General features: G+C 32.4%; 1 protein-coding gene across 1 annotated transcript in view; it reads left to right on the top strand.

Annotated features, from left to right (window-relative positions):
* The window catches only part of PRKC1_3 (Calcium-dependent protein kinase C), an 83,666-nt gene that overhangs the window by 28,588 nt on the left and 35,828 nt on the right, over positions 1-19,250 (top strand). The window contains exons 10-14 of the mRNA XM_051211799.1: positions 7,527-7,589; positions 8,807-8,945; positions 13,134-13,214; positions 15,937-16,044; positions 18,699-18,839. Coding sequence (XP_051071900.1) covers positions 7,527-7,589; positions 8,807-8,945; positions 13,134-13,214; positions 15,937-16,044; positions 18,699-18,839 — 532 coding nt within the window. The remainder of the gene's footprint in view (positions 1-7,526; positions 7,590-8,806; positions 8,946-13,133; positions 13,215-15,936; positions 16,045-18,698; positions 18,840-19,250) is intronic.

Genomic DNA, 19,250 nt, shown 5'->3' with positions numbered 1-19,250 from the left:
GTTGTGAACGGATGACACAGAACGTCAGCACATTTTTTAAAAGGGATGTGTTGGATACCATCAGGTCCCAAACATCGAGATGAATTAAGCGACTAGAGACATCCTCGTACATCAGTTTCAGTGAAAGTAGGAACACAGCTATTTTTTAAACCCGTGGATAAAGGGAGCATCACATCAGATGACTGACATACAAAAGACTTATTTAAGTCACAAACATTCAGCTGGTTATCGCTTCTAAACTTTCTGTCACCTGTAAGTTCTTTAAAGAATTTCCACATACTTGGAGTTTTTGCAAGATAAGAGTTTTTGAGTAAACATACAGCTGAGACGTCTAATCTCTATGATATTGAAATCCGGTCCTTTTCGCTTCAAATGCTTCATTCGTTATCCTCTGAAGTATTGAGTCCAAATGGAAAATAATTTGTTAACATTACATTATTATTAGAAAGTGTTAGAATTATCTCGTTGATGTTCAGGGCTAAAGGTATTTTATTACAGGCTTCTATCATCTAGATTGTTGTTAGTAGTTGTTTTCTGTACTGTACCATTTTTTCTTGCTAAGCCTAGACATTTCTGGTTCCGAAACAGTTACATCTAACACTAATTCACGTATTATGTCTTTGGTCTTTCCAAAATCCTTTTTCTTGAGTCAGTCATGCTACCAAGATATTCACTCCTACAAGAATTTTTCATACTTCTCCCTCTAAAAACCTATTTTGCTTTTTTTCAGTTAACAAGTTGTTGTAAATAACATGTAATCAAATATTTTTAACGAACGTGCAATATATTCAATCAAACAGTTTTTCTTGACTTATAAGCAGCACTTGACTCTGTAGACTGTGGGGTTCTCTGGCAGTGTCTGTCATTGAAAGTCGTACCTTGCAAGTACATAAACCTTGTGAAGGCTCTTTACTCGAACACTACCAGTCGAGTCAAATCTTATGGAGAACTGTCATCTGATTTTGAAACGTCAACTTGTGTCCGCCAACGTGCTGTCCACTAATGATATAGCTCTTGTTAAAGATTACATATATTTGTCACTATCCTAAATAAACTAAAAATATGCGATTTGCTTGAATAGATATCCGTTCCTAGAATTACTAAATTCTGCTTGTTTGAAAATTTTCGCATTTTCTCACCAAATATCTCCACATTATTACTCACTTTAAATACATTCCAAACTACTTATATCTCGTTTTGACTTACTGACTGGGTCAATGGATAATAAATCAGTATGAGTAGCCCAGAGTCGATTCTGAGTCTTTACTGGTCCACCGAAATATTTGCTTCTCTCCTAACTCAGCCGGTTTAGTCCAGAACATCAATATCAAGATCCAATAAACGACATACTGGGTTTATATACAAACAAACCAGACCGCAACATACCATAAAATAATAAATAACAATCATACAACATCATACCAAATGTGGCTGCGGTTTTGAGAGCCTGTAACCAATAAACTGGTAATGTCTCAAGAATAGTAAATTGTATGTTAATATTTAATAGGTCAAATAGAAGCTCATAATAAAAGGAATGCGAATATGCATATAATATAGTTATTTTTTAGTTATACAATAAGTATATATATAATAAAAGTCCATAAATAGATCCTAGCGGTTACTATTCACATATTCTTCATCTGAATATAACAATGATGATTACCTGGTTTTCTTATTATCCATCTTATCAACTATATAATTATTAATTTCACAAATAAAACTAAACATTAATACTCAATTTTTTCATTTGAAACTTAACCCTTGGTTAATTTTATTTGTTGATAGTATTAGTCACTGAGCAAATCTTTGCGGATACCTCGTACTAAAATGAAATAGCTGTCCATTAGTTGTTCATATTAGGTCTATGACGATTACCACCACATTTTTTGCCTTAACATATTTAACGAGTGCTTAAGATTGACAAAGCTAATCATCGGTGGTAATGTGATTCGTATCGGTATGTAGAGCTGTTTGAGTTTAATCTCAGCAAATATCATAATATATTTTTAAACAGTCACGAGACCTGATTTTGATCGCTGTGGCATGGTTGGATTGACGTTTTGATTTCTATTCTTCTCGAACTACTTATTTTGCTTAATTCTATTGTCATTGACAATATTTTTATTTTTAGTCGCCTTCCTCATCTCCACTGAACAAATTCACATTTTTTCAGGTACTGTAAGTTTAATGACATCTTAACTGACTACAAGTTGTATATTAAAAAGTATTAGCTTACAGAATTAACTACCTACATTCACATTTTCTTCTTTAAACAAACAATTTATTGAAAATTGCTCTGAGATTCAAAATAAATCACTTATTTCATCATACTTGTCGTCTCAAGTTAAAATTTAAAAAAAGCTTAATTGTTTAACTGATTTTGTTGAAATTTAAATAGTGTGTAAAGTGATTTTCGCTACATATTCTTGCGGTGACCCAGAAAATTTCTCGCAAAAGTCAAGCAAGGATCAGGAAACACTAAGAAGCGTTTCCTTCAATCAACGTTTCACTTGAAGTTTTAGCCAGAAATATCAAGGGGGCGAAACGTCACATGCAGAGGTTCTGATTGGCTAATTACCACACTGCTACTGTGCTTAGTAGCATTCCAGAACCTTCTAGCAACCCAAGGACATTTAAAATATTATAAAAACCCTGTATTTTCTGCATTGAACTGAACCTTGGAGTAAGGTACTTCTCGCATACTTTGCGTTTTCTCTCTCGTTGTTCAGGTTGCTGTATAGTTTTAGCTTGGGGGTTACAGAATAGATTAGGAAACGAATATAGCGTTCAATTTGCAAGGCTTATCACATATACATAGAAGTTACTCACAGAAAAATCATCATTCACATCTACTTACTACAACTTGACTATTTTGAACTAGATGAATTGTGAATGCTAGTATAGGGGTTGTGGAGATTACTAAGTTTTTGATTGAGATCTTGAACCAATTGTGTATGAACACTCATGACGCAATATACACGTATCAATCGTAGAACATTTGATTTTTACAAGAGATATAATATCATTAGATTATTGAATTACATGTGTAATATGTCTATGTTTCTTGTATTTGATATTGTAATCCATGAATTTATTTATTCAAAAGAATTTTATCATTAAACCAGCTTTTTTTAAATAATAAATTTCACTAGAATTACTCATATCCAAATCACCCTTAGATGGTGGTTGGAGGTAGTCGACAGGAAACCCTGGACCCCGGTTTCGTGCTACTTGGCACTCGTCAACAAGGTGTACCTGTAATCTTGAGGAAACTGGTGCTCCCTGGCGGATTCGATCTCGTGTCACCCAGCTTCACAGTCAGAGACGTTACTACAGAGCTATCCGCGCCGCGACCGACCTCCTGTAGGACTGAGATGTAATCACAATTGGTTGATCACTGGGTACACTTTGCTGAAGAGTGCCGAGCAGCAGGAAACCCGGGTCCAGGGTTTCCTGTCGACTACCTCCAACCACCAACTAATCTCAATATATAGTGCCCGCAGTGTCGTGTCACCTAGACTGGTGGCTACATTGCAACATAATCGATAGCATTCGATCTGCACTAATAAGGGCCAGATACGCATGACATTGTTCGCCACCCAGTGATCAATCCATTGTGACAAATCATCTTTACATAACTATAAACATTTCTAGTGTAGTAATAATAATATTTTAGGTTAAAATATCATATTCATGAATAATATCGAAGTATTAAAGTTTTGAACGAAGAATATTCTTTTCGATAAATTCTCTTCAGGTTCTACAATTATATATCCAAATTATTAATCCGAAAAATGGCCAAGTTAAGGGTAAAGTACATCGTTTAGAGCATGTGAATTTAGGATTGTGATAAACAAAATACAATAAAATTGTTAATGTTAATATGACTCATATAGAAATTGAAACTACTGTCCCTATTAGCGTCGTGAAAGAGTTATTACTCAAATGCACCATGAATGTAAATTTCAAGTTCAACGGTGAAGTATATAGACAAACAGATGGTGTTGCAATGGGTTCACCACTGGGCCCTATACTAGCTGATATTTTTCTAGCCAAACTAGAAAATGGTCCACTGAAAAAGATTATTCAGAACTTCACATTTTACTGTAGATACGTGGATGACACGTTCATCCTCTGTAAAGATAATACTTCGCCGCAAGAGGTTCTTAGACGATTTAATGAAGTGCATCCAGCCATTCAGTTTACATCTGAAGAAGAGAATGATGGCCGAATAGCCTTTTTGGATGTTCTCTTGACTAGGAAAGTGGATGGATCGCTAAAAAGGAATATAAACAGAAAAAGTACTTGGACTGGGCAGTATACGAATTTCCTGAGCTTTGTACCTCTACAGTACAAACGAAATTTGATCAAAAACCTTAGCTACCGTATTCGCACTATATGTTCTGCTGATATAGTCGAACAAGAGCTTACCACCTTGCATAATACTCTCAGGGAGAACGGCTACCCTAGAAAGTTTATAATTAAATATATGGTCACGAAGGCGAAATACAAACAGTGAAGAAGAAATCCTTGTTCATGCGTCTACAATTCAGAGGGGATGCGGCTAGCGAAATACTAACTCAGAGACTACGTAGGACAATACAAAAGTCTTTTAACGCCGGAGAACTGCGATTAGTATTTTCTACGCGCCCAATGGTTACACCCTAGCTAAAAGATGAATTACCTAGAATGACCACATCATTTTGTATTTATCAGTTCAACTGCTCCTGTGGAGCGAGTTATATTGGTCGAAGTTCTAGAAATTTACATTTTCGTGCTCGTGAACACCTTCCAGCGTGGTTAAACAAAGGTTTGATGAAGAAGGTGAACAGCTCAATATTGGCCCATTTAGTACAAACCGGTCATAGTGCCAGTATAAACCAATCTTTTTCAATTATTTATAAGGTAAGTAATTTTTTGCCAAAACTGGTCAGACTGAAAGTCCTTCAAACGGCTGAAGCAGTAGCCATCCGAATGAAGAAACCGGAGCTATGCGTACAGAAGAAATATGTTCAGCCACTCCTCCTCCCCTGGCCAACATCAAGGCCAATTAATCAATCGTAATCTTAACTATTGAATGACCCAATTTGACTATGACCTTTCGTAGTCAATTGTAATTGTCCCTGTTATCTTTATTCATAAATCTTTGTATTATTATTATTATTATTCGTATTATTGGTTAAACATCATTAATCTCCCTATACATGATTCATTCACTTCGCATTCATCCATCCGTATTACGTCTTACTTATTTGATCGAATTGTAATTGCACTATTATTTCTCTCTCACCCTATTTGACCCATATTTATTCTGATCATGGATCTTAAAATTTCATTTAACATATACGCAGATTCAAGTTAACATTCTATATGAGTCATATTAACATTAACAATTTTATTGTATTTTGTTTATCACAATCCTAAATTCACATGCTCTAAACGATGTACTTTACCCTTAACTTGGCCATTTTTCGGATTAATAATTTGGATATATAATTGTAGAACCTGAAGAGAATTTATCGAAAAGAATATTCTTCGTTCAAATATTAGTCTTTTAATATGACGGGGATCTTTAAACTATTAAAGTTTTATTAAAATGGATATAATTGGAAACAAAATAATCTTAATTAGTAAATGTGAACACGTTACCTTATAGAGAGGTCATAGAATAATAATATTACTAAAGTAATAAAATAAGAAAATAGTTAATCAAACCAGAAAATCTCATATCATTTCAAGGAAAAAAAGACTAGTTCATCTTTTTTTGTGTGTATGTTAATTGTAAACTTATTTGAAACAGATTGTTTATAGTTTTTGTTATTCCATATTAAAATAATTAACATTGATGATAAATTACTGAAAGTTATATAAAATCTAAGTAATAAGAAAGTGTAAAAGAGTTTAATTGTTTTTTTTCTCTCTCACAGTTAATAGCAAGAAAAAAAAAGTTTTCTTGTTTCCTTTATTTGATTTTAATTCATAAGATTTCAATAGAAAATGTAGACATGAATTTCATACTCATCTAGCTTGACGACTTATTTTAGTGATGCTTTTTTGTTTAGGAAATTTTTTTGATTGAGATGATGAACCGATTGATGTTAAACCACCGTTGGAAATCTGGAAACACTGGACGGCTGTTTCGTCCTATTGTGGAACTGCTCAGCAGTGCGCATCCATGATCCTGCTTGCGGGATTCGAACCCAGGCTCTTCAGTGTCGCGCGCGAACGCTTAACCTACTGGACCACTGAGCCGGTATCCGATGGTGTTAGTGTCTAACATCAACCAATCCACAAAATTGCGTGACCATCTTCGATTGTGCTGAGGTAGATACCTGTCTCTAGCCGACACGGATTGCCTCCACTGATCACGGCTTCTCACTAGAACTCCGAGAATTCCCTCACGAAGCTAGTCACTAGTGAGCACATGTTAATTATCAGTATAAGGGTTGTGGGGATTATTAAGTTTTATATTGAACTGTTTAGGAAATGCTTAACAGCTATTTAAATAAATTATATAAATGTTTTATACCTATTTATTCGGTAACCTACATTTAATAATTTATGGAATACAAATATTTGTACTCAATTTCCGACCATACTTATTTTGAATTTTGGTCAGTTATTTATAAGCATGCAAAATCTGGCAAGTTTACAATAGTTTAAGTTAACACAGTGAGATAAAACTATCAATACAAATTTTACAGTAGTAAAAATAATAATGCTATCAGTGGTAGTAAAAAGGATTGAGCTAAGACTAAATTGTTCATGTGGAAAAAATTAATTTATGGAATAGAAAGTGTAAGATGAATGAAAGATCTAGGCGAATACAAAGTGAATACATCCGTACTATTTTAAACAATATTCTGATTATTCTCACTCAACATATTACATCACTAAATCCTGTTATTCCCGGGTATTCCATGTCTACGAACTCATCTCCATTCAGTAGTCAGCTGCTCCAAAGACTGATGCTACATCTTGGCTCAGCCTACTTTAGGGTACATCCAGACTACTGGTACATCAATCAACATTACGTTTAGGTACTCAGTTGTTGGACATACTTAATAGATGTTCCAACCGCCTCGGTCGGTGAAGATTTACCACATCATCAACCGGCTTGCTGCCTTTCCCTAGTACGTTTTGTTGGTTGTTGCACGTGAGCAATGCTTCGAGTGCATTTATGATCATATATCAGTCACCTATCAGTATTTTCTATTTCTAAGTGTTACGTTTCACAGTCATTAAGTAGAACGAAACGAACTGCTATCTAATCTGCTCACCTTTTACTCGACGGATAGTTATATCGTCTACGCCATATGTTTTCTACAATAACCAAAAGCCAACCAGTTTTTAAATCTTTACCAAGAATTAGTGATCTTCAATTCGGAGACATCGATAATGGGTAGGATGTGGTTTAATTTATCATCTAGGGGTTCGAATTCATCAACCAATAGACAGATCAACTTTGCACATTCATATTTATATGTATTTCATTGCGTCTTTTGATTTCTTGTTAAATATTTCAGGTTTTACGCAGCTGAAGTAGCCGTTGGTTTATTTTTTTTACATGATAAAGGAATTATTTATCGGTAAGTTAAAAACCATTATTATAATATAATACCTAAGGTATAAGAAATGTCATTTTTAAGCTTGTTTCACACTATTGTTTGTTTGAGATATATTATACTTTTCTCTCGAAATAAATGTAACATCACTGTCATTGTGAACTGTTTCCAATAACTGTTATATTTGATTAAAATAAATATCCTTGCGTTTTCGTTTGTTGAATTGTCTAATTATCATAATACGTCGCAGTTTTTAGTTGCTCACTCAGAAGAATATCTATGGATCGACTGGTAAAACTAGAAGTTTAAAGGCAAAGAACTCTAAAAAGTGCTTGAGAAGCTGTAAATCTGATCAGTTATCTCTTTTTTATCTTAAGAAAACATGTTCTTTCAAACGTTGATATACTTGTAACTGATAAATAATAAAATATGGTTATAGACAGAATTTCTGATGTTGTTCAGAATTTCAAAACAAATCACTCTTCCTCAACACATCTAAGTATCTACTCGTAACATTTTGTGATAATATATACGAATTAGCGTATGTGCTTCTTTTAAAATTATTCCGTACGTTAAACTAATCGTTATAAACACATTCAATGTAGTAAATAACCGTCTCATGGCAGGGAACAATATATTTATCCGTTTCTGCATGAATCGATAAATCTAAACATATAAACAAGAAAATGAGAATATGTTCTATCAATCGAGAATACTGATCCGTTACTTCAGAAATGCTGTACATTTACCTAGACACCAAACACTGTTATTTCTCACTTTGCACTTTCATTCATCTGTTTGTAATTGGGACACAGTGTATCACTGAATGTTCTGTTATTTATTATTATCAACCTGTAAATATTCATGTCAAAATATGTTTACTAATTTCATCATAGCTTTTTGATAGTGACCAGCAGTGAAATCCGCTACACGCTTTTGAATCACGAAGTGATTCTAACTAGATCACCTTCGGGAACCTTGAAAGATTGGATGGCTGTTTCGTCCTATTTGGAGAATTCTCAGTTCGTATTTGAAATCACAAAGATTCTACTTTATTCACGATTTCCCCTATACTAATTTCAGTCATGCGCTCTCTAGTGACTAGTGATAAATAATTGTCCAGTTAAACCAGTTTTCTCTTTATTATTGCTTTTATTGACTCTAATTAACGAAATCTATTCTTTAAATTTTAAATGATTATTTTCTTTTTTCTCTCGCATTTCATGTGTTTGTTTTTACAGGGATTTAAAATTGGATAATTTACTTCTCGATGCTGATGGACATATTAAAATAGCTGATTTTGGAATGTGTAAAGATGGTATTACAGGTGACGCTACAACACATACATTTTGTGGTACACCAGATTATATTGCACCTGAAGTATGTTGTGTTATTTTGTTTTTCAAAATGTTTGCACTTCATATAAACCGTGTGAAATATGAGAATGTTTGTTAGTTGAATGAAAACTGATATTTTCTATATTAAAACACAATTGTATGAACGAAGAATATTCTTTTCAATAATTTCTCATCAGGTTCTACAATTATCTCATTTTCAAATTAATAATCCATAAAATTGGCCAGATTTAAGGCAGTGTACATCATTTGGAAATTATAATATGTGAATCAAGAATTGTTGTTTGTTATATAAAATCAAATCAGATCATTAATGTTGGAGCTGCCTAATATAAAGACCATCTAGTTCAGACAGGACGCACAGCCAACATGGAGCAATCTTTTGCAATAATCTATCGTGTTAACAGCAGTCTACCTAATTCCCTCAGACTGCGAATCCTACAGACGGCTGAAGCAATTATTATTCGGATCAAATAGCCAGAGCTTTGCATCCAAAAGAATTATGTTCAGCCACTCCTTTTACCCCGGCCAACTAGTTAATAATCAATTTTATAATATGGTGACGTAATTTGATTAATGTTCATTTTGTCCCAAACTTATTATTGTTATTATTATTATTATTATTATTATTACTGTTATCATTACCACTGTGATTATCATCTTTATCATTGTTATTATTATTATCATTACACTTGATAGCCTTTTTGAGGAATTCATTCAATATCCAACCTTAAATCTACTATATGTGACCTAATTCATATTATTCTACATATCACGTAATTCCCGATTTTTATTGTATTATTTTCTTTCTCACCCCATGTTGACCATATTTATTCTGATCATTTATCGCACAATTTCATTTCGCTTATAAACTGATTCAAGTTAACACTTTATATTAATCAGCCCCAACATTAACGATTTGATTTGATTTTATATAACAAACAACAATTCTTAATTCACATATTACAATTTCCAAATGATGTACTCTGCCTTAAATTTGGCCAATTTTATGGATTATTAATTTGAAAATGAGATAATTGTAGAACCTGATGAGAAATTATTGAAAAGAATATTCTCCGTTCATGCAATTGTGTTTTAATATAATGCGAATTTTTCAGCGATTTTTTATATTCTTTTATTTAATTGTCCGCCCTGATGATAACTGAATAATAGTGAATGGATTTCTTGTGTATTTTACATCAATCTATTACAAATTATCCTTTTAATTAACATGTTCTACTTTTAAATTATTCATTAGTCAACTTAGTTTTGATCTAATAATCAAATGTAATGTGTATTTTGAGTGATTACAAATTGTTTCGATCATATGTGTATTCATTTATACGATAGTAAATGTTTGGAATGATCATTTGTTTACACAAAAGGAAACTATTGAAATTCTAAAAATAAATGTTCTGTTCTTTTGTAGGAAAAACAAATATACTGCCAATAATGCATTATTGTTTTCGCTATTACACTAGAATTATTTAACAATATTTACTATAAACAGAATATGTAGCAATGAGAATTTATTTTCCTCATTTTTGTTTTACTTAATGATATTTTATTTTTCAGATAAGTAATTTTGTTAAAAATAGTTTGTTCAGTGTAGAGATTATTTTCATAAATGAAGCAAAATCGACTAAAGGATAATTTGAAAACCCACAAATTTTACTTAACGATTTTTCATCCTGGTTTGGATTTTTTCAGTTCATTTAATTAGATTTGGTCAGTAAATTAACTGGATTGTTGTTAAAAGCATGAGAGAGGTTGTCACTCCCTAGTTTACCAGGTTGTTCAAGAATGGTTTTGTTCTCTTGAGAGCATTGGAAAAAGAACTATCTAGGTGTGGTCGTGATGACCTGGGAGTGTAACTAAAGAGTCCAATAGATGATGGCTTAAGGCTAGTTACTCATGACCTTTTAGTGATTAGGTTTGTTTGTATTTGTATTGTACTTTACCACTAATGCTGAGAATCTGTGGTGAAAAGTGAAGTATTTCAATTTACGAGTCTCCATTTCTTATTATTCACTTTCGTTTATGAGAAAGCATGATCGCTGTAAATGCTGACCCATTGTGGGAAAAATTTTTCTGTCATCAAACCTTTATGTGTTTATCATTATAAATTCAACCTCGGATTGTAAGTTCGGGGCTTTTATTCTTGCCACTCCCTCCAATCGACCTGTTAGGGATAGTACGACTTGAAAAACAACTGTTCCAGTTTGCATAACTCAAATGCACCATCATAATCTGCTAAACTGACTGTCATGTCAAGGTAGAAACCAAGGTTGAGTTGTATTTGATATGCATAAACTACCCTGACATGTAGTCTTGCCCATAGTATAGTAAAATTGAAACAAAGGTAGAGATTTCAATTTTGATGCAAATTACCTTGAATGTTTGCCATCCGAAGTGTTCAAAAGCAAGTTCTAAGGATCCCTAATGTATTATAGCTCACAACAGATAACAGTGTCTCATAAACGCTCAACTTTCTTTTCGTATATCTGCAATATTTTCTTACGCACCACTTATTTTCACATTTTTTTATATAAACCTACTGTTCTTTCTAGTGCACTTTCGTTTTATATCATTTTTCTTCATGTCATTTCGCAAAGTTTGGCGGTATGATCCTATTCAGTTTTTTATGTGAGATCCTATGATATAACTCTGCCTGCTTTTCATTCGGTATTATCATTTTCCGTTTAATATTATGAGAACGTTAACATAGTACCGTAAACGCCAATTTTGATAAAGATCTCTTTAAATACCAGCAAATGAATCATTTTCAAGGTGATTCGCAAACTAGAAAATGGGTTTTCTTTAATGTTGGATGTTGACTCCAAGATTTTCAAAAATTAACTGAAGCGAAAATACATGGCCTATTACATTCCAATTCAATAATCAAATGTTACGCTACCTTTTTTAAAACCTAAAGGTCCTTTGTTTAATTCTGTCTAGAATGATGTAAATTTCCACTAATCAGATATCCTGAACTTGGGTAAATCAACTTTTTATTGATTTCCCGTGGCAATCTAGGTCACATTTATTGGTGCTGAAGATGATGGAAATCTTGTTCAAAAAACCTTTGAATTATTTATCATTTATTATTATGTTGTCATAGGAATAATCGGACGAAAAATATTTGTTATGGGAAAAGGTATCGTTAAACACAACAGTAAAGATTATGGTCAAAATATATAAAACCAAAACATTTGAAGCAATTACATATATTGTTTTTAGGCTTGTTAATAAAGTCGTGTTTTCAGCTATTACGTTAGTGAATTTGCATGAATGATAAAATATCACCAATAATTATCGAATTACTTATTACAACTGTAGATTGAATTCAAGTAATAATCATGTTTATATCAATGGAATATTTAGGAATTAAATCTACTCGATAGAAAATTACATAATGCATTAGCAGGCTTAAGAGTTACTTTTTCTTCCAAAAATTATAGAAGTCAAGAAAAAATTTAAAAACACCGACAAATTAGCGTTCTTTTGAAACCACTAAGAAATTTCCAGGAACAACACATTTAACTAAGTTTCAGCAGTTTAAAAATCTCCATAGAATTTTGGAAAATGAAGAACATTTGAGCAAACAATCGTTTTCAATAACTTCATCATCAATCTCTACGGTTATAAGTCCATATTTTAAAACGACCATTTTATTCACACGACTTTTTTCTTCATTTTCATTTTGTTATATTAATATTATACTGATTGTGATATGATACTATATTCCATATCATTCTGGCCTTTATTAAATGACCTTTCTTATTCCCATATAACACATTTTTCAACTATATATGTCGTAACAGATTTTTTAAAATTATTTTTATGTATTGCTTTATTTCTTCTTTTCTAAATAAAATCTCATCTCTCTTACTAAAATGATACTGTTAACCATTGATCGATTTTCATCAAGAATCCTTTTTTGGAAAAGAAAATGTAGAATTACTGATTAGTTGTCTTGGTTGCATTTTTCAGAACACCTAATGATTGCATTATCGTTGATTTCACAGAAGAAACTAGGTGCTTCCGGTCTATAATAATACTCTAGCTATATATATATATGTATATTAAATGCCTGTTTAGTTCTGTGTTTTTAAGTTTCTTAATATTATTATGTATTGTCTTTTGTGTTTGCCTGAAAGATCACATTTATTTACATATTGCTGTTTTGTTTACTTTACCAATCTATAAACAGATACTTCTGTATAAACCTTATGGTAAATCAGTAGATTGGTGGTCTTACGGTGTTTTGCTATATGAAATGTTAGCTGGTCAGGTAAGTGGATCTATCTAATGGCATATTTGGAATGACATTATTAAATAATTTGACAAATGTTTACTGATTTTTCTTAATATAAAGTAGCCTATAATGTGATTAAAGTTCTTCAATACCTCATATCATTCTAATATGTATGTGATCTCTCTCTCTCTCTCTCTCTCCAGTCTCTTAGACTATTTAAATCGCAATGAAATAATTTTATCACTATTTTCATGACCAAAATGACACTTTTTCTTTGGTTTTACGAAATTTAACTTTTATACAATAACGTTCCTAGACTTAAACGTATTAATTGAGAAGATCCTTCAAACATCATGACTTGTTTTTATTTTTATGACATAACCGCAGTAAAACTACCATTGAGTACATTTGAACATTAGAAAACTATTTCATTCATGTTTTTAAAGCTTAGAACAGTAGTTTTTTAAAATGTCTTTTCAGTCATGAATAATGACTAGAAATGAATTCCAGGAAGTGCGTCTCGTTCTATTAGGGACTTATTAACTAAATGTACCTGCATCTCAGAGTTGATTTTCACTCCCAAACTCGGACTTAGTACCTTTCGCTTCAAACTCCATCGCATTATCCACTTAACTACTTAGTCCAGAAGGCATGACCAATTACAGTTTTGAACAACAATAGGAAAATTGAAACAACCAATATGTATGAATTATCTTTTCAGTTAGCATGGAACAATAATAACGTATGACTAGTATTATTACCAGATAACTTCTTTTACCTGCATCTCACGAACCAAGTATAAATTCATGTTTTAAGCATTAATTTATGATTTATATTATCAGTCTTAATAATACTGCGTAGGCATGTAAACCGCAAAAAAGTGAGCACAATGTTGAATTTATTTGAGCTACAGATATCTTTTTTATAAACATTCCGATTCATCATAAAATCAGAGTCTGGACGTAACTATTAGTCAAGACAACTAAAAAGTAATGTTTTTCAAAAGTTAATGAATATGACAGCCAATCAGAAAAAGAGAATGTTTAAACATATGCCATAAATTATTAATCATGAGAAACATTATTATTTATAGGGAGAATATTGATTATTATGGCTAAAGAGTATTTAATTAACTTCTAGGTTCTAGTTTCTTGAACCCACGAATTTGATGATGCAAGTAAGAACATAAAAAACGTTCGATAAAGATTTATTTGACTGTCAAAATTAATCAAATCCAAATCTGAATCCATTGCATTTTAATATGATATATTTACAATCAGATGGATGATAAAATGTGTATAAATTGAATTGAACAGCATTTGACATTAATTGGTTGATGAATGATTTACTGTATAATCATAAATATGCAATATCATGAAATTAACTATCTATGACCAATATTATTACTTTTTCAAATGTGATTATTTGTTATAAGAATCGGGAAATCAATATCCTATGTTACTGGTCTTGTTATCATGAGTGTAATTTTATTGACCCGGCTATTTAAATATTAGTAGTTTACAATAAGTTTAAATTCAGTTAAATTAGTGCGGAATTAAAGTAAAATATTTATCGATCACTTTATTCACAAATATAACTAAAATTGTTCCGTTTGAAACGATCACCATGTTTACGATCCATAACTATTGAATTTTTGGTATTCAGTCTCTTCGAGTAAACATGGGTTATATATTTTCGAGTAATTTCTTTTGCTACAGTCGTTAAACGTACAATTCTGACTCTTCCATCAGAACTGTAATTCACTTGACTGACAATATGCTTTTTTCACAGATTTCTTGGCTAGTCAAGATTGTTTACGAGTTACCTAGATCCAGATTTGTTAGTATGTTCAACCATTTGGATCCTGCTCGAATAAGGGACAAATGTCCTCATAACCGTATATTTCCGATTTAATATACGCTGGTTATTGTAATTTCTCCAGTCTGTTACTCTGGGGTATTTTGTTAACACTTTCTTAAAAATTGTCAACAGTAAATTCCCATGAGCTCATAAAAAATCATTACTTATTGGTTGTGAATAACAGGAAACCTTGAAAAATGCTATTCAAATACGATTATAATAGCATTTTTTGAATGCCGTAATAAATAAACACTAAACAAGTAATTCTTAGCCCTGGGTTGCTAGATAAAGGGAGAAAGAAGAGTAAATATAAATTTTGGATAGTAATCCATTGGAACGATGGCAGAATTTCGAACTAGAAAAACTTTCACTGAGCTATATGAGCAAATCTACATGTCAAACCTATTGGGGATTAAATTCAACTATCTGATCTTAAACAGAATGCATTACTGAACAAGTGGCGAAATTTCAGTATAATCAAAACTATTTAATCATTACTAATATGAATTAGACCACGTGATGACATTTCTTAACATTCAATGATCGCTTAACGTAAATATCCTTGTCCTGCTGTTTATTAGCCACAGCCTAAACAATCCAGTGATATCTCTGGTTTTAACAATAAGTTCTGATACAAGATGCATCAATTTTTGTCAAGACTATAGATGCTATAGATACCATATTGGTCAGTTCCAATCAAAATAAATTTTATCTTCAGAGCTCCCTGATGATTGGATCAGATTAACTGATTTAGGAGTTCTATTGAAAATTGTGTAATTCACTGTATAGATTTTTGACACTAATTTAACTTATTGTTTTAAATGTTTTATCTCCACATCTTTTTCTGTTTTTCTCTTTGGTTAAAGCTTAACATATTGTTATATTTGTTATTTTATAGCCTCCTTTTGAAGGTGAGGATGAAGAGGATTTGTTTGCAAATATATTACAACATACTATTTCTTATCCAAAAAGTTTATCCAAAGAATCCGTTTCTATTTGTAAAGCTGTAAGTTTTCTCACTGTTTACTTTCGAATGTTATTAATCAAATTTATTTAGGTTGATACATTCGTTAAACCTCAGGAGCTTTGTGTATATTCAGGTTTGAGTCACACCTTCATAAGTGAACTCTATTACTATTATTATTATTACCACTACTACCGCAAATTCACCTAAATTTTATTGAGTAGAGCGTTGTTCGAAACTGAAAGTCGAGTGATTTTATCATCAAACTACATTTTCGGTGATCATATTCGTATACCCCATCTTTTCTTCTCTTCGTCAATATCCTGTTTTGCATTGTTTTCGAGGACAACCTAAATAAAGCTAAACTTATAAAGACCTCTGCTTGTAATGAGTTGTATTCTTTTCGTGAAAGAAAATAAGCGAAATGGAAGTGATTAGATACAATAGTAATAAAAAATTTATGCATTCACTACATCAAACATTGTTAATTTATAGATTTTGTCACGGACTGATCCCAGTTAGATAACCATTGAAAACCAAGAAGTACTGGATAATTGTTTCGTCCAAGTCCGTGACTCCTCGTCAATGCACGTCCACGATCTTAGTGCGGACCGAACTCAAGAACTTTGGGTCTGATAGCAAGCGCTTAATGTCTAGACTACTGAGCTGGCAATTGAGACTAGCTTTAACCAGTTCACGATAAAAACGTACATCATCCTGTAGGTAGTAATCCCAATATTGGTTTGGTAGTTTTAAATAAATATTTTGTGCTAAAAATATTTTTCATTGCTTCCTTTATACTATTTAAACTTGTGTTAACTTTATCTTGGTTATTTATTTACTCTGAAAAAGTGGCTAACATTAAGTCACGAAGAGTCAGAAATACAATTTCTCACTCACTGGGATATATATCTGTAAATCATTCAATTCACAATTGGTATTATTGATTTTCTCTCCTATTTCCACGATCTCTAGAACCGTATGGATAACAGAAAATATCTAATAATTTCTGTAGTATAATTAAAAACCAAAGTTTATAAAAATTAAACCAATCAATTGTTTTATAATTTTATTTATTTGAACACATAAATATTGGTACAAAGGGGCACGGAATACATATGCGCCACACAAGTCACTTGATTTGTGTGTAGGCGATGATACTGTCTGGGTGCCCATACCGAAGCAGGTGGTTTTCTTAGGAGGCCACACCCGGAGCAAGGTCTGATCCACAATGCAGTGGAGCAACGTTAGGAGATGCAGTCCCGTGGTAGCCGGTGATCAATAATTGATTCATGCGTCATTTGTTTCCTTAGGATCCTGGAGCCCATGTGCACTATCGGTTCAAAATCAGGGTTTTCAAACTCCCCTAGGTGGACCCCCCGTGTCCATCAGTCCGGTTAAAACGCCGGTAATTCGCTTTTCGTCCACTCAATTTCGTAAACAACACCCCCACCGCAAGAAGGCAGTGAGTAGGACTTCATTGGCAGTGGCTGTATGCGCGTGGCCATTTGAGAGCATTTCAAGATGGAGAGCTGACTCTCCCCACCCTCGACCGTACAAGGGCATTTGGAGGAAAGTACTTGGTTAATTTATCAGATCAAGTGAAAAGTTGATGAAATAATGATTCTCAATATTATAAGTATCAAATCACAAATGAATTAACCTGAAGAATGACTTCCGTCATAAAGAAATCAGTAGTATTTTCTTTCCATGTTGATAATCTTGGCGTTTGACTCTTCGACTTTTATGATAATTGTAGAAATGTTTCATGTTTAACATAGTCTTAAATGTGTTGTGAATGGTTAAATTTTGTCATTACATTATAATAAGCAATCATTTATACACAGCCTGAAACCTGATACATTGTTCTGTTATGTATTGTCCGATTCTGATACTAACAAACAAGCATTCTACATTAGCACTGCTAGGTGAAATTATCAAGAGACACTCCGGAGTAGTAGAAATAAGAATAAATAACAGTGGTAGTAGAGAAGATTAGGGACTGACCAGATCACTGGCGAAAAAGAATGAATTAGTGGAGTAGAAAAAGTATTAGATGATTTCGGAACTCAAAACCTAACCTAAGACAAAGAATGAGTGCAAGTACATCATTTACATAGATTCTGAAACTTGTCACTCAACGTCCCCAACCTTTGTTACAATAATCGCGTAGACCTCGCCCAGGTAATTTGCACCTACCTACATGGCTCAATTCAACACTCAAGTACTTCTTCAATTGTTGCCCTGTTTTGGTTTACCTGTCCCTGGGATTCATCCAACTCTCTCGTAAACTATCCAATATCATCCATTGAGGATGAGAGTGGTCAGACAAAAAATAATACATTCTCTTAACCATACGTTGTTTTAAATTTGTAAATTTTATTGTATCTTTTTGTTCTGTGTATTTGTATTGCAAACCAATATATCTTAACTGCAAATTATATACACTGCCTCCCGTAAATGATTTTATCATTTCGTAGACTGATTTTGTTTCTGATTGTATCAGTTCAGGCTGTAAATGTTACCGTCTAACATTTTCGTTTAATTATATTTCAATTTTTTACTAGTGTACAATGAATCTTCAATGCTCGTTCAGAATATTGCTTAATGTTTTTATTTTACAACATTGGTTATTGTATTTACAATGTATTATTATTATTATAACTATTATTATCACTATTATTATCATTATATAGCTGCTTACAAGAGATCCAATGAAAAGACTTGGTTGTGGTTCAGACGGTGAAAAAGAGATTAAAGAACATTTGTTCTTTCGACGCATAGACTGGGATAAAATCGCTTTGCGTTTAGTACAACCTCCATTCAAACCAGTTACTGTATGTGTTGCTTTCTATCTCCTGGAGTATATATTATGGTATAATGTTCATTGTAGTGTAATGGACTTGATAACTGTTAAATACTAAAATTTCTCTGAACAACCCTTTCATTTTACTCCAAAGATATTTAGCACCATGGATTTATGACAATTTTGAAAATGAATGTTTCGACAAATTATTAAGAACAAATGACTACTTGCAAAGTCAGCTGAGTCATTATTGAGACAATTGCTTGCCAGGTGTGATTGGATTTAGACCATATTAGATTACAAATTCGGTGAAATACTAAATGTCGAAATGTTAGATTACAAACTCGTGGTCGGAAAATATTATGCTCATCATAAGAATTCCTAATCTTAATTTCGACTTAATGTATAATATTCTATTGTAGATAAAATTTCAACTTATGAA

The sequence above is a fragment of the Schistosoma haematobium genome, chromosome ZW (genome assembly GCF_000699445.3).
Source record: "Schistosoma haematobium chromosome ZW, whole genome shotgun sequence".
In the NCBI taxonomy this organism is placed as follows: domain Eukaryota; kingdom Metazoa; phylum Platyhelminthes; class Trematoda; order Strigeidida; family Schistosomatidae; genus Schistosoma; species Schistosoma haematobium.
Note: the sequence above shows the minus strand (reverse complement) of the source record. Positions and strands in the feature narration are given on the sequence as shown.